The sequence below is a fragment of the Erigeron canadensis genome, chromosome 5 (genome assembly GCF_010389155.1).
Source record: "Erigeron canadensis isolate Cc75 chromosome 5, C_canadensis_v1, whole genome shotgun sequence".
In the NCBI taxonomy this organism is placed as follows: Eukaryota; Viridiplantae; Streptophyta; class Magnoliopsida; order Asterales; family Asteraceae; genus Erigeron; species Erigeron canadensis.
In genome coordinates this window covers 8599074-8621389 of record NC_057765.1, presented here as the reverse complement: position 1 = coordinate 8621389, position 22316 = coordinate 8599074, and the positions used below count along the sequence as shown (strand labels likewise).

The following is a 22316-nucleotide window of genomic DNA, read 5'->3' as shown; positions in this document are numbered from 1 at the left end:
ATATAATGCCATGTAAGCAATTTTTAAAAAATTATGATGTCATTACAATTTTACTTTATTAATATAAGAGATATTAAAGGGAATGGTAAGTAACATCTTGTAATGTTTTGTCAAATTGCATAATATTTTATTATGAGTTATTTATTGGTTTTTTCACACTCTTTTTTCTCAAATAATATATTGCAAATTTTTTATGGCTATATCCTGTAATGTTATTTACCCTTAATTATTTGGTTTTTACCCAATTTCTTTTTTGTGGTTTCAACTAATATACTTGAAACTTTCATTTGACTTTTTTTTTTTGTGCATATTAAATTTTTGTATTCGATATTATAAACTTTTTGATACGTTTGCAGTATTGCTTTAAATAAATATATATATTTCATATGGTAAAAGTTTTAAGCTAACATACATATTGAGACACAACATAAGTAACAGAATGTAATGTCAATAATTGACACTCCACAACACTCAGATGGAAGCTTATGTGGTTTGCCATTAAATAAATATATATATTTAAAACAAACTAATCTATGGCATAATGATTTTTAATTAGACGATTGTAGGTTCAACACAAATACTCTAAAACAACACAACTATTTCAAAACGAAAATTAAGATTCCGCAACGCGAGACTCGAATTTTACTATTTAAAATGAAGTGTTATTAATGGGTCAAGCTTAAAAATCAAAAATTTGGCTCAATGAATGTAAAAGGCGCATTGAAATGGTACACTTTCAAGAAAGTAGTGGCGAAAAAAATATAATTAATTAGTCGGTGGTTTTTTGTTTTTTGTTTTTTCATCTCAAGCAAGAAGTGAAAATATGAAAATGGTGATAATGATTAGTCTTATAGTTAGTTACGGATATAAGATTTGATGTTAAAATGTCCCGGAATTAAAAGTTTGTTTGGATGGTTTGCTTGAAAAAAAAAAATATATAGTTCAAGTTCAGTTGGGTAAACAAAATAAATTTTGGAGTAAATTAAATTTTTTTTCTTTAAATCTGTTGGTTTTTCACTGTTAACCTACGCACGTGCTAAACACGTGAAAGCATTATTATCTTTTGCTTTTTACACTCGAGGGACTGAAAGTGCAAAACTTGTTATATCCAGGGGTAAAAATTATTGTTTACTTTAACTTATATTTAGCTATTAGGTTTTAGGTAAAATCAATCAAGTATTAAAGTTAAAGTATAATAAATATAATAATAGGTTTCTATTCACTGAAAATCACTGTGCATCATGAAAATCATCGTGCATTAATTGCTTCGTGAAACTTCATGCATCAATTTAATCATGATCTAAGGGTCAATATCTTGTCTGATTTATTCTACTTTAATACTTGTTTTACAATACTTAGCCTCTAATCTATTACCATAGTCTTTATCTAATATAAATTCTTATCAGCAGCAGATTTAACATTTGTATTTCTTCCCTTTTTCTTTTATCTAAAATTCCCATCTAATTATATCTATTACTCTAAAGATCCTCATCCAATTATTCCCTAAACACTGATATTTCTTACCTCAAATTACCAAGTAAAATTACATGAAGATTAACTTGTTAAAGACAAGATCTTTGTCACAAGATGTTTAAGAAAAAAAAAAACGTACATTTTATACTCTCATTACCTATGTATAGTTGAAGATATCAAACTAACCAAAGAAAATATATATCTTTATACCTTATTTTTTTTAATATAATTTTCAGTTAGACAAAAATAAACCTAAGATCCATATTCATCTCTATTTTAATCTGTATAGTGTATAGATATGGAATAATTTTTTCATAATAGAAAGAGGAAAATAAAGAAAAATCAAGGAAAAGACAAATCAATAATGGAATATTATTAAATCCACCTCCAAATACCACCCAAGGGTCAATAAATATGACAATATACTTGATGCAAAGTTCTATATGTGCAAGTGGTTAACATGTCAACGACTCAACGTGTATGTGTCTCGTGGAACTCTATAATATAAAAGGATACATTTACATACATTACATTGGATTATAATTATTATTATTACTAACATGTTATCCGTACAATGTCGTGACGGCGACAATATAATTGTATAGGCGATTGTTGGGGTAGATAAAGCGTGAATTGATGTAGATTATTGATATAAATGATTAATGAAAATATTTTCAAAGATAAAGGATTGATAGTGTAATTTAATCATTAATGTTAAGGGTAGTGTAAATGAAAATATTAAACATTTTAAAGATTATAAATGAAAATATTACAAGGTTATTTTAGATATTTCTCTATGTAATTTTTAACATGGGTATTTTCTTTAATAGATTATTATCATTTTTATCATAGATATATAGATTAGATTAGATGCTAGTTGTTCTGGTTCTTGCTTTCTCTCTTTCATTACACCTGTGTGTGGTCATCAATCGTCCTCTGTAAATTATACTTCCATATTTCGTATAATAAAATAAATAAAATATAAAAACAAACACACACACACACTTCAAACAGCAACACGGACGGAAATCTTACCAAAAATCTACTCCTTGACTTCTTATTATTATATACATACATATAAATATAAATATAAATATAAATATTATTATATTATATTATATATTATATATTATATATAAATAAATAGAATTTGGCAATGAATCGATATTGTATGGTTTCTTCAATCATAGAGCTACGCAAAGGTAAAATTTTATAACAATAGTAATAATGAATTTTCATTAGATCAGATCTTGATATATATACATAGATCTATATCTATATTATTACTTTTTACTCTCTTGTTGTTTATGAATCCTATATCTTACTAATTCTTACTTTTTCTTGATTTTTATCATAATTGCGTTTTTTATTTCTTGATATATATATATATATGTATATATGTATAATATGTGTGTGTTTGTATATTTATGCTTTGTTGATTTAGATGATATGGTTAACAAGACTCTTAACAAGTGAGGTTTTTTTTTTTTTTTTGTGTGTGTGTGTATATATTACTAGTACTAATTATGTATGTTTTTTCGGCTTGAACTTTTCGAGACCGAGTTTACAAGAAGTAATCGTATCGATTCGATTAATATAGAGAGTTGATTTTGAATGATTTTTTGTGTTATTTGGATGAGTGAAGAGTTATAAAGTGAACGGATTTATTAGTTTAACGATGTTATCTTTAAACAGTTTAGTCTAAAGTGTATATATGTTATATAGTCTAAAGAATGTGTTTCGCGGGGTTTAAAGTGGTTACATTGTATGGGGCGTTATTTGGCAAAACTAGCTAGAGTTGGTAGTCGGAGCTTTTGCGTAAAGTTTGTCAATGGAGCTTTTGTTTGTGTAAATGTGTTTGAAAGAGTAGTTGGAGCTTTTTAATAAAGTTGATTGATTTATACTTTCCATTAGCTCGAACTAGCTAATGATTTAGGAGATACATATTTTCTCATAAGCTCCTAACAGTTTTGTTAGCCACCATAAACTTAATTTTCACGTAACTTTTTATAAGCTCTGTGCTAAACACGCTACCCCGGTACGGAGTTGGGATAGGTATTTTCAGTTATAGATAACCTAGACTGTTTATGTAAGTTTCTAGTTTATGAACGCGGTTTTTCTTTAAAGTAATTTTCTACTGATAAAGCTAAAGTTGTGAAATTGTTTATTAAAAAGGAAGAGTTAGAAGTTTCTTTGAAGCTAATGTGACATTATTTCATGTTGCAGTAAGAATGATTCACTTTCCGTTAAGTCTATATTGTTAGCTTTATTTGTTCTCTTGGCAGCAGTTTGTCCCATGAACGTTATAGAGGATTTCTTTTTGTACAAATTTGATCAGCTGTTGTGAGTTGTGACTATGGAATTTAAGTTCGTGAGTTTTACTTTTTATAGAATACTTGTTTTTCAGGATATGGGTAATGCCAGCCGCAACTGGCAGATTTAATTTTAGAGTGTTATCATATTCCCTTAGATTCATTTTATTTTGTTACCGGGAAGAAGAATGAGCCTGCTGAATAGAAGCCCCTCCGCCATTGACAAAACATTTAGTGCAACAGGAAAGGCAAAAAGTTTAAATCCAGATGCTGCAGAATTTGTTCCATTTGCTCTGAGATCACCATCTGGAAACACTAGTGCTGCAGACACATCTTCAAGTTTTAGCAATTTTGGTACTGCAACAACAGGGAAATCAATACTTGATAGATCAGAGTCATCTGTGTCAAATAATTCAGAAGACGAGGCCCACCAGTTCTGGCGTCACCAACTACCTGATGACATCATTCCCGACTTTAATGCTGTTGGAGAAGAAGAATCTCAAGGAATCAATAGCATTTCATTTTCAAAGTTGTCCATAGCTGATGTCAATGGAACCTCAAGGTTTCTCCCATCAAATCAACGTGAGTTATCACCTCGTCAAATCAATGGTCGCAGCCTTGCCGAGAACATGAGATATTCACTTCCAGCGTATGGCGGAAGTCCATCTGCAGCTAATGTTCAACAAATGCGTGCTAAGCCATGGGATATTCACGGTGATCAGATGCTTGCTGGTATCATAGATGGGCCTCCCTACAGTGGTGATTCCGCGCAAGGAAACCTCAATGGCATGCTTAATGAACAGCAAATGGAGGCCACAGAAATAAATTCCCTTGAGTTTTTGGCTTCCCAATTTCCAGGTTTTGAATTCGAAAGTCTGGCAGAGGTTTATTATGCTAACGGATGTGACTTAAGTATGACAATTGAGATGCTTACACAACTTGAGGTATATTTGCTATTACATCTTGTGTGTTCAGTTTATCCAGCTTACACAGTTTATTTCAGCTAATCTTTTCATTTATCCGTATGTTCTCATTTTTAAAATTATGAAAAAAGAGAATTTTGGAAAATTAAATGAAATTAACATTCATTGACAATAGTTTATATAAAGTGTACTAGAGTATAGAGTGGATTTAAGATAATGTCAAAGTTATAGATTCGTACTAAGTAAACTAAAAATGTTGAACACAATCAATTTCAGAACACACATCCAAAAATCTCTAATTGTAACATTATTTTCAGCCACAACAAAAAATTGGCTATTATTATTATTATCTCTTGTCGCGTCCTCGTTATATTCTCAATGTGATAAATCGTCTTAAAGCCATCATTTTTGAAGAAATTGTGCAAGTGTGAGATAGTTTGTTTTCAGAGTTTAATACTTGCTTTTTGCAGCTTCAGGTAGATAATGGGCTGAATCAGAATCTAAAGTCCAAGGCATTGTCTGCTCCAAATATCAGTGCTCTGGATTTTCCTGCACTCTCTCCTACAGATAATAAGAATAATGTGCCAACATTCTCTCCACGTGATCAGCAGCAGAGTCTTAATTCTTATCGTTCTTTGGAGAAGGAGTTACTCATGTTCAAATCATCCTCTACTTCTCCATCTTTAGGAGCTACAGATTTTGCTTCTGCTGTTAGAAAACTGGCATCACAAGATTCGGGCATATGGAAGTATGATAAAAGCCCTTCCCCAAATTCCACCATTGGATCAAGCAGAAGTTCCCATGCCAGTGGTTATGGTGGAGGTGGGAATGGAAGGGCCAGTTATGGGGATAGGTTGGCCAACCGAAGTTCAAGCCGCTCTGCTCCTGTCTGGCTTGAAACTGGTGATGCAGTCGGTAATGTCTTCATTGCAATATTACTATTTACATAAATGTTTATGATTAAGTGGCTTCTGTCTATGCACTTTAACTCTATCGAGATCACAGCAAATATGTACTCGGAAATGCGGGGTGAAGCTCGAGATCATGCACGCCTACGGAACACGTACTTTGAACAGGTATAAGCGTTAGTTTGATATATCATTGTCCATTTGTTAAAGTGATCAAATTATGAAAATGAGTGGCTGGTAAAGTGGTAAGGATCTAAAAGCCTCATGGATGAGCATGTGATGTTTTTAGAAGCTGAGATTTCTCTTAGGCTTTCGTTGTCTTTTTGTTAAAGTGATCAAATTATAAAACTGAGTGGCTGGTAAGGATATAAAAGCCTCATGGATGAGCATGTAAAGTTTTAAGAAGTTGAGAATTCTTTTATGCTTTCACTTTTCTGTCTAGGCAAGGTGGCAAATGTATTAAGTCAAAAAAGGTATTGCTGAAACATAAACCTTTGAAACTTGAAACTCATCTAAATTTGATAAAACCCTCTATATTACTTTTATATTATTTAAATTTAATAGTGTTTTTGTAATGATTATTATATTTTTCTCCTTAATGATTTCCAAAGATATAGAAAATGGACAAGGAAGTGTTTGTGGCTTGGCTGAACATGATCCTACAAAATTTATATCTATCTTGACCAAAACCTCTTTTGACCCACTCCCACACTGGCCGTATTCCATCTTTAGCTTAAGTAGCTTATGAGTTCTTGATTCAAGAACATCCTTGCATGCTAGTGTTTTCTTCATATCTCATGTTAACATATATGGGCTTCATAATTTCACGCATGATGAAGTATGCATTGGTATGGTAAATTCATAAAGTTATACATCTGTATCAAATAAATGTAGTTTTTCGTATTTGGTTGCACCTTAGGTTCAGTAGTTTTAAGCAAGCTTTTTGATGATAGAGATTCTACTCAGGATCCTTTTTTGTGTCCACAAGATCGAAATAGTAAGATAGGAACAAGATAGAAACATCCTACTTGTAATTCATATTAAATATTAAGCGTGTGATACATCTATGAGATTTTTATAAGTTAAACATCATAATAATAGTATGATCTGAGGGTTGATACTCAGGGAATCGTTGGGCTTAACTTAGTATTTGTATTAAATCATCATGATTCTAGTCTGAATCTGGGAATGCCAAAATTATGAATTTAAATCACTAAATTTGATATTAACAGTTTATACTTTAAGGTACCTTTGCTTATGAAAATTAGTAAACACTATTTTAAAAGTCATTGACTAACGCAATAGCAATTTATAACCAAATTTAGCTCGTCCGTGGTTCTTTTATTTACTATTTCATGCCAAGCAAGATCGGAAGGATCAAGATCTTTATATACAGATCCTATGCTTCCAATGATCCTATATAGATCTTGATATGGATTCCAAGTAGAGTGATACGATACTGTAGTCCAAGGGATTCCAGTGTGTTTTTTAAATAGTAGTGTATTATTATTGGTAATTACTTGCTCACCAAGTTAGGTTATTTCTAGGTATAATAAGGGCTGCCAGCCACATTAGGGATTAAGTCTGATAGCGTCTTGTCCTTTGAACTTGTTTTGGAGTTTCTGGAACTCGAATCCAGCTTTAGAGTTTCTGGAACTTGAATCCGGCAATCTATCCATCATATGATTACTGTTTTCTGTCAATTACTTGTGTTAATCACTGTTTTCTTCATTAAAATCTGCGCGTGTACTTATCAATTGGTATCGAGTTTCGCAGTGTGCTTTGGGCTTATTAGTTTGTGAATTTTGTAAACCAGAGGTTCCCATTTCAACCCATTTGCATATGAATGGTTCGATTTCGGTTGTGTTTTACTCAAACCGGGTTAACTATAATCTGCAACTAAAAGGGAACAGGTCAAGAATCGGTACACTACAGTGTGTTCTTGTTGCATACAAACCTCTGGATTGATGTAACCTAAAATTTAGATTTAATGTTTGTAATAATATAACTTTTGTCAGCATATATTTGATGCATTAAATGTCTATGCAAAAACGTCTAAAAGTTGGAATAAAGTTGATCCGGGTCAACGCAACCAATCTGACGTGCACCAAAGGTTACCCATTTTGACCCATAACCCAATCTGCTTGAACCTCCCATTTTACCCCTTCTAACTAGAATTATAAAGGCTAGCAATGCTTCATAGCAGAGGCGTGAAAGAGGGTCATTTTACATTTACTACACAGTTAATACAAACAAAAGTGAATGATGCATTTTCTGAAATAGACTAATTGTTATGTATATTTTTCTTTCCTTCTGAAATGAAAGATCATGACGACACAAATAAAAGTCAGGCTAGGTTATATAAAGAAAATTGAATATCTCCTACATTCTGGTAATAACAGTTGAATGCTTTTTTTCTAGATAATCCAATAAAGTCGAGTAAGGTTTGAAAGAAGTCGTAAAATGGACACTTATATGATAGAAATTGATCTTGACTTTAATTTGTTGTTCTGTTATAAATACAGGGAGTCTCAGGATTCTGAATGCTATACTCCATAATATTTACATGTAATTGACAATTTTTTTTCTTTTTATGGACTGTGTGTCTTCTATTCTACAATGAAAAATAGGCACGGCAGGCTTACCTTGTTGGCCACAAGGCTTTAGCTAAGGAACTGAGTGTTAAGGGGCAATTCCACAACATGCAAATGAAGGCTGCTCATGAGAAGGCTCAAGAATCAATTTACTATCAGAGGTTAGACTTTTTTTTACCTCAAGTTTAAATAGCCGTAACACATCTAGCAAAAGACAATAGTAAATTTGTTGGAATTTTATTCACCTTAAAACTAAATAAGCTTGTGGAATTTGTGTTTTTGAGCCATATAAATTTTAAAGTAGTTTTTGGAACTTTATTCACCTTAAATTTAAGCTGTTACATAGAACGTAACATCTCTTGTATGCTATCTGTCAATCTGATATATAAACTACAAGAAGCTTGTTATGCTGTTATTAACGCTTAAAACTAGAGTTGGCAAATTTTGATTCTTCACACGTGAACGCATCAAGTAAAAACAAATATAATGTAAAAAGGGAACTGGTTGAGTGAGCAGAACATCATATTCCAATCTTCATATTGTCGTCGTTATAAAATTGTTTCTTTTGTCTTGTTAAATACATTGGCTATTCATATAAATAAAATATTCCGTTCTGTTTGGAAAGAAAGTGTTTTTGGGGTCTGCCGAATATTTACTTGAATACTTTGTTGTGCGGTTGTGCCCTATATCAGTAAATTTATCTCGATTAACCCTACAATTTTACCAACTTTACAGAAAACTTACATTTGGAACTTTCCGACAAAAAGGTATGCCAATCAAACCATCGTAATTCCTGGTTCTATACTACACTGCCTGGTAATCCTTTCATAATGAAAAAGTAATACCAATTGGTGTTTGGATCATTGACACCAGAAAGGCAGAAATAACTGGAAAAACCATTTGACCTGTTCTACTTAGAGCTATGCATTAAGTTTTATTCCTTTGACCCTTTGAAGATACGTATAACCCAGATCTTCGTAGTTAATAGGGTGAACACCTAATTGGGCTTCTGTTAACTATTCATGCAGGAATACTGTTGGTCTAGATATGCAGGGCAACGGAAGAGGACAAGAAAGGATAATCGATCTCCACGGCCTACATGTTACTGAAGCCATCCATGTCTTAAAAAGAGATCTCATGACACTAAGGAACATTGCTAGGTCAGCAAATCAGCGGCTACAGGTGTACATATGTGTTGGAACGGGTCACCACACAAAAGGGACCCGCACTCCTGCAAGACTTCCTGTCGCAGTCCAAAGATACCTCCTGGAGGAAGAAGGCCTTGACTACTCTGAACCCCAGCCGGGACTTCTCCGAGTTGTGCTATATTGATCAAGGAGATGAAGAAGTTTTTTTTGACACCATATAAACCATAACCTCGTTAGCTGAAATTTCAAGAAAAAAGAGCGACAAAAAAAAAAAAAAAATGAAATTCTTGTTTGTGTACATGGAAGTAAGGGCAGAGAGATTAGTGGGTAGTCTGAAAAACGGAATTAAATAGAAATGTTAATGAAAAGGGAAAGCAATACTGTATGTGTATTATAAAGGTGTAATCATCCAACAACAGAACCTTTTGTTAGGGAGAATCTTGATCAGTCACAAACATCAGTGGCTGTTGTATTTTTTTTAATTTGAAGGTGTAGTGTAAGATTCTTTGATGTGATACTCTGAAATCAGATGCAGAATCATTACTACGCCTGTTCTTAGGTTAACATGTGAACTGCAATTGATAAGGTAAAAGGTAAGGTAACATGTGAACTGCAATAGATCTGGAATAGGAAATCTTTACCTGTTGGGTAATGTAGGACTGAAATGGAATGAATTTTTTAATCAATAGAATTTTTTACTAATAATTCATTTTTTAGAGACCCTTCATTAGTGAAGGTAAGCTAAATAGTCTTGAGTTTTATTGATTAAAGTAATAGATTGCATTTAGATTCTTTTACCACCCAACTTAAAATGATTTATAGATAAAATCTATGGAAAAATTATCTCACTCCAATTAATTGCGTTGCGCGAACCAAACGGCTTCCTCATTACGCAACTTAAAATGATTCTATAAATTAAAATTGAAAGTACAAATATTCAATTCATTGCATTGCTCGAAGTCTCTTCGAACCAAACGGGCCTGTAGGGGTGTTCATTATTCGGATTAACTGAATAATCCACCCAATCCATTTGACTTGTGTACTATTTGGATTAGGTTATTCGGATTTGGTTTGGTGTTTGGGTGAAACCGATTAAGGAAGTTGTTAAATGGTTCGGTTTTGGTTTAGAAAATTTTTAATCGGGGCCCAACTGAAACCCGATTAAGCATTTATGTTTAATAAAACTATAATAACCTAATTTAAATGATATAAATACAACTTCAATTATTTTAATAATTTAATCCAAAAAAATTTTAATACACGTAGTTATTTGAATAACCTTATGATGAATAAACAAAATGGTGTACATTAACATTCAGATTGCATGATTATTCAAATATACTAAATTAAAACTTGAAAACCTTTTTATTTGGGTAATCCAAAACCCGACCAAATAACCCAAACTTTATTTGGGTGGTTTGGATTGGGTGGCCACATATATGGATTGGGAAATGGGCGGTTTACTAATTTCTAAAAAACCGAATAACCCAAACCGAATAACTCTATTCCCCCAAAATCCGACCAAATGAACACCCCTATACGGAATACTTTCCGACCATGAACAGTATACACATGTTCAAGCTTTATAGCATGAATAATGATTCTATTGAAAACAATGTTTTGGTGATCTTGGCAGTTACAAAGGAACTAACTAAAGTTTTGCCACATAAACGAAGAAGCTTAGGGACGAGTTCTGACATAAGGTGAAAGTCAAAAACGGGATTAGAGTCAAAGAGCAGGTCTTTAGCTTCTAATCATTCATAATATCCTTTTCTCTTTGAGCCCTAACCATTTCCCATTGCCATAATCAATTCCTTGTTTGATTTCATCTTCGTTTGGTTGATTCGAGAGTGTTTTGATCAAGTTTTTGAATTCTCTTTGTAATCTCCAGGTATCCCATGTATAATAACATTGATTTTATGTTATTTCAATCATATAATCAGATCTATAACTGATTTAGGTCATTAGATGATCAGTTGATGTCTTAAATGTTGATTCGTTGACCTAAAACATTTAATTATGTGATGCAAATCAAGTAAGGATTAATCAATGATTTCATTGCATCATTATGATCTTAAAATGGTGAATTTTGAGGTACAAAAGTCGTTCATAAGGTTATGGGTCGTTTGGGGTGTGTTTGGTTAAGTTTTGGAGGTTAAACAATAAGGTTTGTGCAGATTCGGGGCTAGTTGCGCCGCAACTACTAAGCTGCCGCGCAACTAGAAAACAGTGACATATAGCTGCGACGCAACTTGGTAGTTGCGACGCAATAGCAACAGAATTTTCAAATAACCATAACTTTTGAACTGTAACTCCGTTTTTAACAAATAAGCTATCCACAGAATCGTGAGAGAGTCTACTTTCTGATGGTAATGTTTTTAAAAGATGATTGTGATGTCAAGTTTCCAGAAAGGTTAATTTAGTGAGTGAATGTCGAGTTTCGTCGAGTTATGTAAGCTCTAACGTATTAATCGAATGTCCGAAGAATCAAGCCTTGTCATGGGTCATGTTTATTTATATTTAGGCTTGATTCCTGATCATAAGTAAGTAAGTACTTGTTTAGCTCATTATGTCGTTTAATGATTATAGGTAGTCGGAAATACTTGCAAGCTCGGTAACTTACGTTATCTTTTTGTGCTCTTCTACAAGGTAAGATACACTATTTTAACATGCTGAGGGTTCAACAAAAACATAGTTTTCATATAATAACTTCCCCAAATGGTATCTTGTTTGCTTATGGGTATTCGGGATTATATGGGAGGTGATATGGGCTATGTAGATGCATATTGAAGCCTGAAATGCTGCCCCAATGATATGTATTGATATGAGATGCTATGTATGCTTAATAGATTATATGATACGAGATGATAGATGATACGAAATGATATATATATATATATATATTATGATACGGAAGATGTTATGAAATGATGTACGATATGAGATGATAAATGATATGCAATGTTGTAATGATATACGATATGGAATGATATATGATGATGTACGTGATGTAACAATGTATGCGATGTAATGATATGCTATGAAATGTTATGTAATGTCTTGAGATGAATAGAAATGTGTTATATGTTGATGATATGTATAATGTGCATGACTACATGGCTTGTTCATCTAGTTCACTAGACTCTTTAAGTTGCCATGTCACGTGCACGTTTAAGGGCCCACACGTAAAGATGTATATATGTGATGACTGTTTAGGTTGTGTAAACACCTAAACTATATGTGATGTGAAATCAAGCTCGTAAATTTAACGTGAAAGTGTTAAGCTTAACCCGTACTTGCCCTAGCCCGGTTAAGTGCGTTGATGTGGTTGGTCGGGTGGCTCCTTGCAACGAGGTATAACGTGAAGAGTAATACGGTAGGTCTTACTAGCCCCATTGTCATTGAACATACGGATTACTCCTGGATTGGCTTGCCATTCCTTAACGACATTAATGGACCGCTGAAAAGCTTGTCCATCCAGTTGGGTGTGAGGTTCCCTGTTAGGTCTTATGACCGCCTACACACAAACTTACACCTTACATGTGATGAGTGACCTATGTCACACCTAATGTAAGTGACTTATGTCACACTATACGATGATGCTTATATGATATATATGAAGTAAAAGATGACTAGGCACATCTAGGGTGATTTAACCTATTATGATGATGTTTGATGCGATGATATGTTATGGATGATGTGATGCATTGATGTGATATGTGTCTTAACGATTTAATATGACTTTTATATAATGTTTAAATGGACAAATGTTTTATTAATGAGGTGTTATCTTACTTAGCTAATTCGTTAGCTAACACTTGCTCTTTTAAAATGTGTTGTTCCCTCAGGTCCAACATTAGTGAGCAGGTAGATGTGAGAAGACGTGAGGCATGGGTAGATGATCTTGAAGCTGGCTATAGTTTACCCATAGTGGCTGCTCGCTTTAGACATTTGCTTTATGTTTAGATAATAATGACTTGTCTTGATTATGTAGTCGGTTGTTTAATGTTGGGCAACCGATAGGTTTCCATTTGAACTTATTTTGATGATATGGCTAGTAACACCATTTAATGAATAAACCAAACAGATTATGCTGGTTTGGACTTTTAAAGTTTACTTTCGTTTTTTTTTTACGCCGTTAGGCGAAAGTTTTTGGAAATCCATATTTTTAAATATTGGTTGTTACAGAATTATGAGATTGAGATAAGTGTACATTAAGGTGTTTGATGAAATTCCCCGTGATGAAATTGTTGGTATGATCATTTCAGTTGGTGATAAATCAGTGATGAATGATCATGATGATAGGAAATTAGGCAACGGAAAAGATTTGGATGTTAATAATGTTTGTAGTAATCTTGATTTTTGGGTTGTTAAGAAGAAAGTTGAGAGTTTACATCCAGATGTGATTGTCGATACTAGTTGTGTGATTAATGAATCCAGATTTTTCAATAATATGGTGTGCTTTGTATGTGATTTTTGGGGGCAAAAATCCGTTAAGGATGAAGTATTAGGTATTACTAGTATGGTTATGGATATAGAATATTTTGGTTGGAAACCGGGTTGGATGACCATTGAAAGTTGTGAATGGAAACCAGATTGCATTAGTATGGTTGAATGGGTGGATATGATGACAAAAGGTGATGAGACTGAGGTTAAAGATATTAAGGAATATGTGTGTCTTGAGTATGGGTCAATTGTTAGTATAAATAAGGTAGTAAAGAGCGATGATAAGGCTGATTCAAATGTAGAGGATGTGTGGCTCAAGAATGGAAGCATTAGAGCATTTAATTGGAAACCAGGTTGTATTCTAACCATGGATAAGAAACTTGTTGCGATTAACACTAAGAAAAGATGGCTATTGAGTTTTGCATCAATAATAGTTGAATCTTTTGGATGGAAACATGCTTGGGTTAGTTTTGATAAGAATATGTTCAACAAAAGTGAAAATATTGATTTGCAAGAAGCTTATTATGGATCAGAATCAGATTCCTTGATGATGTTTTGTGAAGTGATCTGGTCAGGGGAGTGCACACTTTGGTCAACATTTGAGGTAGGAGATTTTAGGGCGGAACAAAATAAAGACATAATCTTGAAGGCACTGACCGTCGAAATTCAGCCTGCCCTGCAACTGGAAAAACTAAGGAAAGACGACATACAAGGGATACCAATGAGATTAAGGTTGTTTGAAGTTGCAATGAGGTGGCTTGAGAATATTGCGTCTGCACTTGCAGTTGTTGAAAAGAGTCAAGTAACTATCAGAGTTGCCATCGATAAGTTGGAGCTAATAGTTAAGACCAGGAGGATAAAAGCATTTTATGAAAAGAGTCAAGAAACTATCAGAGTTGCCGTTGAAACAGGATGTTTTGACTTATCTTGTTACATGTCAGTTGCAGCCTGAACTATTATTGAATGGAAGACAAGTCCAAGAAAATGGGTACACAACATCTGATATGGATATCGATATAGTGAAACAAGAGCCAGCGGCTATAAATGCATTGGTTATCGACCAATCAATTCATGTGCTGAGAATGCAACTGCAACTCATAATAAATTTCTCAACATCATTGAAGGGAATGCCTGAATTAGGAAATGACCAGAATAGTGTAACCAAGCTGTAAGGTGTTACTGTTGATAGCAACTGGTACACCAATAAAGTGTTATGGTCCTTCATGGTATGGGTTGTCCAGGAGCCTGGTCTATTATCAAGATTTGTCAAAGGAGAAATTTCTTACTCGAAAAGGAATGCACTAGAGTTTGGGATAATTCAGGCAGCTAGCTTAAACTAGCTTAACCGATGTCAACGTTTTGAAAGATGGGGTCTTGGATCAGCTTGGTCCATTAAGGATCCATTGGGAATCTCTAGTTCTCGATGAAGAAATGGAATTAGATACATACATATCCAAGAATATAATTGATGAGAATATAATTGAAGAAAGCAACGAAGGGCTTAAAGACAACAAATGTCAAAGGACAAAGCAAGCTGTAGATAGTGCCACCCATGGGAAGTCTGATCAACTGGAAGTGGATTCTGCTAGCAATATAGAGACATTTCCAAAAGGAAAGGAAATGTATTTGACCATCATGAGATAGAAGTGGCGGAGCCTCAATTTGTTGGATTTATGATGAAGTGCAAGCTAGTGTATGGCAGGGGTGATGAGGCATAATTTCTAAAGGGGCATTTTGCATTTTGCATTAAAAGGGCCGAACCAGAAAGTAACTTAGATTCCTTTAACCTGCATTCACCTGGATTACCAAATGAGAATGGAATTCAAGTTCCAAAGCGTTTAAAGATTGGTTTTGGCTATTCATTGAGTTGCATAAAAGAAGTTGTGAAGTTGCAAGTTTGAGTGGACTGAGAAGAAGCTTCATGATTTTGATTTTTGAGGACAAAAATCTTATAAGAGGGATGTATTGTTACGTGTAAAATAAATAAAAGGGGTGTAGTAGTCATATTAGAAAGTATAGGGACTGATAGTGAAACTAGTAGAGCAATTATTGTTGTCGTTTGAATATTCAAGGCTATATAAGCCATCTGTATGTTCCTTTCCTAATCAGATATTGATTTGATCATAGTTCTTCTCTAAAATTCTTCTTCTACAATTCTACTCGTAACAGAAAATCAATGAATCATAGATCAATTGGTACCATCATCGAAAATGCCATGGGTCCCCACATGCGAAGCTCTTCCAATAATTCAAGGCGTGGGTTTGAAAATTGGTTCGAACCTCATACATGTAGCGGTTATGGACAATTTGTTCACCAACACACTTGGTTTGTGAGGTTTATGTGTCAGTGTTGTGGAAGTACCGAGGATTATAGCTTCCCTTAATACGTGGTATAAATTTATTTTTCTCGACAGCCTCGTATATAGGACAAAAATCGTAAGCGAAGCAAATCAACAATGATATTGTGTTACATGGAATTTGATTTTAGTTCCATTAAACTTTTTAATTTTGGCATATCTCTTATATAAATAAAAGACAATTGTTTCTAGAAGCTTTTTTAGACAAAAATCTTATGTTGCAACTTCTTATTCTTTCCTACAAGTGTTTTAAAAATTCATGACATCATAAATCTTTTGATTTTTTTTCTTTTGATCTTTATATAATTTAATCTAATATGGAAACCAAATTACTTTTTAAATTAATATATCTCTTACAAATAACAAATCAAAACCCCACACATTTTATGTCAAATCCTTTATACGAGTAGTTATTCACAATTATTAAATAATTATGCTAATGTTATTATTAATAATATAGAGTTACAGTATATTTTAATTTGTAGCTTAATTATTAGTTTCTTTTAAATTGTAACTTAATTGAAGAAATATAATTATGAAATTGTGTTTATTTTATGAGATTTTTAGTTTTTATAATGATTTTTCTTCTTGAACACTATGAGTAAGTAATAATTTACATAAAAAACTTTATTCTCTTTAACTTGAAGGTGTACAGCAAATGAAAAGTTAATTGTGTGATATCCAATTAAAGGTTTTAATACATTATTATGCTTATAACTTTTTCTCTTTTTTTTCTCATTCTCATGTATTATTTTATCATGTGTACTCATTTATGTGACATATAGTCAATGCTAAAATATTCTATTACATCATATTCGATTACTATTGCATTATTTGATTCAGTATTTGACATATCAACTTTTCATATATAATAATGAAACAAACCTGCAATTATTGTTTTAATAAACATTATTGATTATTGATTAGTGTTGAGTCCCAATGCTATCTGTAAATTTGGTGATGACAAATCTGATATATAAATACTTAGTAATCTTTTGGTTCTTGTAATCTGATCTGGGTCAGACTAAGCTGACACAACTTGCAATCTGTAACTGACTCAGATCATACTTCATATATTGTAATTGTTTATCTTATGGAAGCAAGTGTTGTTCAAGCTGCATCAAATGGTTATAGCATTCAGTCCAAATCAAAGAGAAGGATTGAAGATAGAAGATCAAGTTGTTGGTGGAAGACAACTTAGGATTAGCAGTCAGCTTGGAAACACTTAGATAGATTTGCTCTTGACAAACGAGCAATCTGTGTCTAAACAATCAGTGTAGATTACAGCCTGGATTTATTGATAAGGACGTATGACGTGACTAGGAAGGTTCTTAGAATTTGGGTTGGTGGTTTACTTACATATGCATGTCCATACTCTCATTGGACGATCAAAATGACGTGCTGCAGGTTTTGGGGACCACAAGTACGATGAAGGCACGTTCCAATATTCCCTGATCATCCAACAGAAAAACAATACGTGGCTTATTTGGACACCAAGAGAAACTGAAGCTTTCGCCTATAAAAGCTACAATCCTTGAAGACATATGTATGCATTCCTTTGAATCGTTCTTCACAATAGTTCTCTTTGCTCTTATGCACAGCCTCATCTGTGAGAAGTCAGCTTGGGCTACTTCTCTTGAGAAATAACTTATTTGATTGTTGTTTGTCAATTCATAGGGTTGTTTAGATATTGTCGGTTATCTTGTTTCCGCAACAACCCTGTAATTCTTTGTATAGATTATTTCTTAGAAAAGTATTACATTTGAAAAATGCAATCTGTGACTAAGAATGTTTATTTTCTGCATTACTGTTTTATTGATTCTTATAACTCACATTGTTTAATATACTTATTGGATCAATTAAAACCCTTTATAAAAGAAAGTATAGGAAAAACGAAACAGTTGTATTCACCCCCCTCTACAACTACTTGTGTACATTATACCTTGGTATCTTATTACACCTCTGGGACATAACAAGTGGTATCAGAGCAGGGGTTAAGAATTAACTTGACTTGATCCTTGCTTATTTTCCTTTTGTAAAGCATAATGTCATCGTATGTTGATAATGGTTCTTCTACCCGACCACCTATGTTTGATAAAGATGATTTCAGTGGGTGGAAAGGTCGTATGTCTTTGTTCCTTGAATCCATTGACAACAATATGCCTGACATCCTTGTGGATGGTCCTTATGTTCCTACATCGACTGTTGTGATTGATGTTGTGGTCAGGGAAGGTCACCCAACCATTCCTGCCACAGTCAAATCCATTGTTAAGGACAAGGCAGATTAGGGAGATAAGGATAGGAGATTGGCCAACTTGGATGTGAAGGCACGTAACTTCATTGTCCAAGCTGTGCCTAAAGACATTTACCATTCAATTAAAATGTGTTCTACAACAAAGAAAATGTGGGGTACATTGACTGTCATGTTTGAGGGTTGCTCTACTTCCATGGAATCTACCATTACTACTCTCACTAGGAGGTATGAGAGATTTTTCTCATTGAGAAATGAATCCTTGACTGACACTCATACCCGCTGTAATGCTTTAGTGAATGATTTAGCTGCTATTGGAATTACTAAGAAAACTGATGTGTTGAAAAGTAAATTTCTTGATTCATTACCACCTAAATGGAATAATTATATTTCTTCTGTGAAACTAAGTTCTGTGTATCAAGATCTTTATCTCCCTGGACTTTTTGGTTTACTTCATAATCAAGAATCTTCAGAAGCTGAGAAACTAATTGCTATGGGTGATTCTTATAGTTAGCCTGCTAGTGCACTTGTTGCATCTATGACTGAACACCCTAGTTCAATTTCTAATGAGATCATTCCATGCATCAATGAATCTATTCCTATGATTTCTAACACAAATTCTGTTTGTTCAGAATCTGATGTTGATGAATCTGATGGTGAGGACTTAGCCAATGAGGTGGCTTTGTTAGCTGAAAGGATAAGAAGGAGATCATTCAATAAATTTAAAGGAAAAGGTAGAAGTGGGCAAGCTGATAAGACCAAGAAGCCATTTGACGTGTCCAAGGTCACTTGCTACAAGTGTGGTAAGCCTGGACACATGGCTGGTGATTGTAGATCCAAAGAGTCTTCTCAAGCTGTGCCATCCAAAGGTGGAAGAAATGAAAAATACTCAAAGCTCAAGACCAAATACAAGGCCTTGAAAGCACAAGTGGCTGAGCTGAGTAAGAAAGTTGAAAAAGATGAGAAGAGTCTGATAGCCAAAGACTGGGCTGAGAGTGCCACTTCCTCTGATGATGAGAAGTTTAAGGATGCCAAGTGCTTTATGGCTAAAGAAAAGTTTGCTGAGGATCTTGTCAAGATTCAACAGCAATCTGAGTCAGCTCACAAGGCATCTTCAAGTCAGACTGCTCCACCTAAGGTAAATATCTTTTCTAATCTGTGTGACAATGAAAAAACTGTCAAGGCTAAATAGACTTGGTGATGGGGTTCTCTTGCAAAAACACTTTAATCAAGAACTTAAAAAGGAAATTTCAATTTTAAAACAAGAAGTAAGCTCAAAGAATTTCACCATTGAAAAGCTTGAATCTGAAGTAAAAGCTCAAAAGCAATTAAATGCTATTTTGGTCACTGAAGCTAAAACTTCAGAAGAAAAGTTTTTGAAAATCAAGCATATAACTGAATCATGGTGCACTTGTTCCAAAAGAGCTGCAAAATGTGTTAATGTGCAAGTTCCTCATCATGTTCAAGCTATTTTTGATGGTGACTATGATAGAGCTATTGCTATCAGTGAAGTCTGTGCCATGGAACCTTGTTATCAGCCTCCTTCACCACCCAAAGTCCAAACCAAAGGAAAGAACTCTAAACCAATTATATTGGTTCAGAAGTCTGGTATTGGGTTTAATGATCTCGAGAAAGTTGGTCAAACCATTGCTAAAGCTGTGTCTGAATCTGATAGGGTAGTTGAATTAAAACCCGAGGAAACTCTTGATTTATCAAAACTATCAATTACCCAATTTGTGTCAAATTCAAAATTTAAGTCAAACAATGGTGAATCAAAAAGAAATAAAAGGAAGATTAGAGATCATGTTGTTCCAAAAGAAAAGAGCAAAATTCTGAAGAATAAGAAGTCTGTTTCAAATGGAAATGTTTTACCAACCGAATCTGTGTCTAATCCAAACCACCTCAAATCTGACTCTGACAAAATAACTTCTAAATATGTTGAGTCCAGAAAAGGTAAGATTTCTAGTGACACTAATTTACTTACAAGTGTGTCTGATTCAAATATTGTTGATCAAAGTAAATTAAGGTCTGAATGTAAGAAATCTGGAATAGGCAAAGGTTTTGTTCAAGAGGAAACTCTAAATGTTGCAAGAAAGAATTTCAAATCTGGCAAGGGTCAGCTTAAGCAACAATGGGTTTCTAAATGTGATAAGAATATTGGTTATGTTTCCCAATCTGAGTCAGACCCTGTGGTCAGCTCTAGTGAACCCATCCTTGGATGGGTTCCCAAAATGAACTAATATCTTATTGAAAATGCAGGGCTATCACGATGCACATACCTGGCACTTGGACAGTGGGTGTTCCAAGCATATGACCGGATGTAAGTCCCTGCTACGTAGCTTTAGGACAAGCGCTGGTCCTAGTGTTACATTTGGAGATGATTCCCAAGGAAGAACTGAAGGATTTGGCATTTTGTCAAATGGTCCCCTTACTTTTAGAAGAGTGTCTTATGTGAATGGCTTGAAGCACAATCTGATAAGTTGAGTCAATTGTGTGATGCTGGCTATGAAGTAAGATTCCGAGCTGATAAGGGCATTGTTCTGGATTTGGAAGGTAATGTGGTGTTAATTGCTGAGAGAGATGATTCCTTGTATTCTTTTGATATGAGAAGTGCAACTGTGACAAGAGAAGTATGTTTCATGTCAAAGAATCAAGATGAGTTGAATTGATTGTGGCATAAGAGGCTGTCTCATATGAATTTCAAAGACATCAGCAAGCTGTGTAAGAAAGAGTTGGTGTCTGGTCTGCCAGTGATAAAATATGAGAAGGACAAGGTGTGTGGTCCTTGTGAAAAGGGTAAGCAACACAAAGCTTCCTTTAAGTCAAAAACATGTTCAACCATTGACAGTTGTTTAGATTTGCTGCACATGGATCTGTTTGGACCAATAAGTACTCCTTCATTTAATGGAATGAGGTATACTTTGGTCATTGTTGATGAATATTCAAGATATACATGGGTTTTCTTTTTGAAGCATAAGAGTGATGCAGCTGATAGTATTATTCATTTCATCAAGCAAGCTGAAATACTATACAAAAGGCCTATTAGGCAGTTGAGGAGTGACAATGGTACCGAATTCAAGAATGTCACTCTCAACTCATTCTGTAGTGAGAAAGGTATTTCACAAGTGTACTCAGCAGCAAGAACTCCCCAACAAAATGGAGTTACAGAAAGAAGAAACAGAACCCTGATTGAAGCTGCCAAATCCATGATGGCACAAAATAATGTCAAGCCTCATTTTTGGGCTGAAGCTATTCACACAGCCTGCTTCACTCAAAACAGATCAGTCCTTGTTACATTCTGAATCAAAAAAACCATCTTGGCAAGTTTGAAGAAAAAGCAGATGAAGGCATCCTACTTGGATATGCCACAATGATGAAGGCCTACAGAGTGTACAATAAAAGAACCAAAACTATTGAAAGCTCTGTAAACGTGACAATTGATGAAGGCTGCTCCAAGCCAGATTGGTCTCTACTTGAAGATGACAATATTGATTTTGAAGAACTGGCTGTTCCTGAAAATGAGCCTCCCTCTAATCCACCAATTGAAAATAACAATGCTCAAACTCAGGGGGAGCAAGTATTTGAAGAAGAAGAGTTACCTATTTTTGAAAATGTGCAAGTTGATCCTTCTCAAGAAATTATTCCAGTGAATGTGACAACCGTCATCTGACCGTACTTTCCGAAATACCTTTCTAGCCATTTTTAGTTGTTTCGTTATGTACGTCGTTAGATTCTAAGACTTTATCAGGGAATAAATGAATTTATGTTTGATTCGGGCTTTATGAGCACCGAGACTTTAGAAAAATTGTACGTGGACTCAAGAACAGGAGGAATACTAGTTGTCTTGTGGAAGTTCCAAATTAAGTAAAATACTTAAAATTAAATCAATAAAAGGTTTAATAAAT

The 22316-nt window shown here is 34.0% G+C and overlaps 2 protein-coding genes across 4 annotated transcripts; both read left to right on the top strand.

Annotated features, from left to right (window-relative positions):
- Window positions 1-2564: 2564 nt before the first annotated feature.
- Window positions 2565-9873, top strand: LOC122600119 (polyadenylate-binding protein-interacting protein 7-like). 3 transcript variants are annotated; one of them, XM_043772783.1, is made up of 7 exons: window positions 2565-2675; window positions 3881-4729; window positions 5179-5623; window positions 5714-5784; window positions 8247-8371; window positions 8946-8977; window positions 9239-9339. In XM_043772783.1, exons 2-7 carry the CDS (start codon window positions 3974-3976, stop codon window positions 9253-9255), a joined length of 1446 nt encoding a protein of 481 aa, XP_043628718.1. In that variant the 5' UTR covers window positions 2565-2675; window positions 3881-3973; the 3' UTR covers window positions 9256-9339. The 3 variants fall into 3 exon arrangements, with proteins under 3 accessions (XP_043628718.1, XP_043628716.1, XP_043628717.1); XM_043772781.1 differs by lacking the exon at window positions 8946-8977 and having other exon boundaries at window positions 2576-2675; window positions 9239-9873; XM_043772782.1 differs by lacking the exons at window positions 2565-2675; window positions 8946-8977 and having other exon boundaries at window positions 3869-4729; window positions 9239-9873.
- Window positions 9874-18541: 8668 nt separating this feature from the next.
- On the top strand, window positions 18542-21713 carry LOC122601129. Its single transcript, XM_043773897.1, has 5 exons — window positions 18542-18908; window positions 19044-19549; window positions 19656-20603; window positions 20850-21041; window positions 21384-21713. The coding sequence occupies exons 1-5, from the start codon at window positions 18542-18544 to the stop codon at window positions 21711-21713; spliced, it is 2343 nt and encodes a 780-aa protein (XP_043629832.1).
- The last annotated feature ends 603 nt before the right edge of the window (window positions 21714-22316 follow it).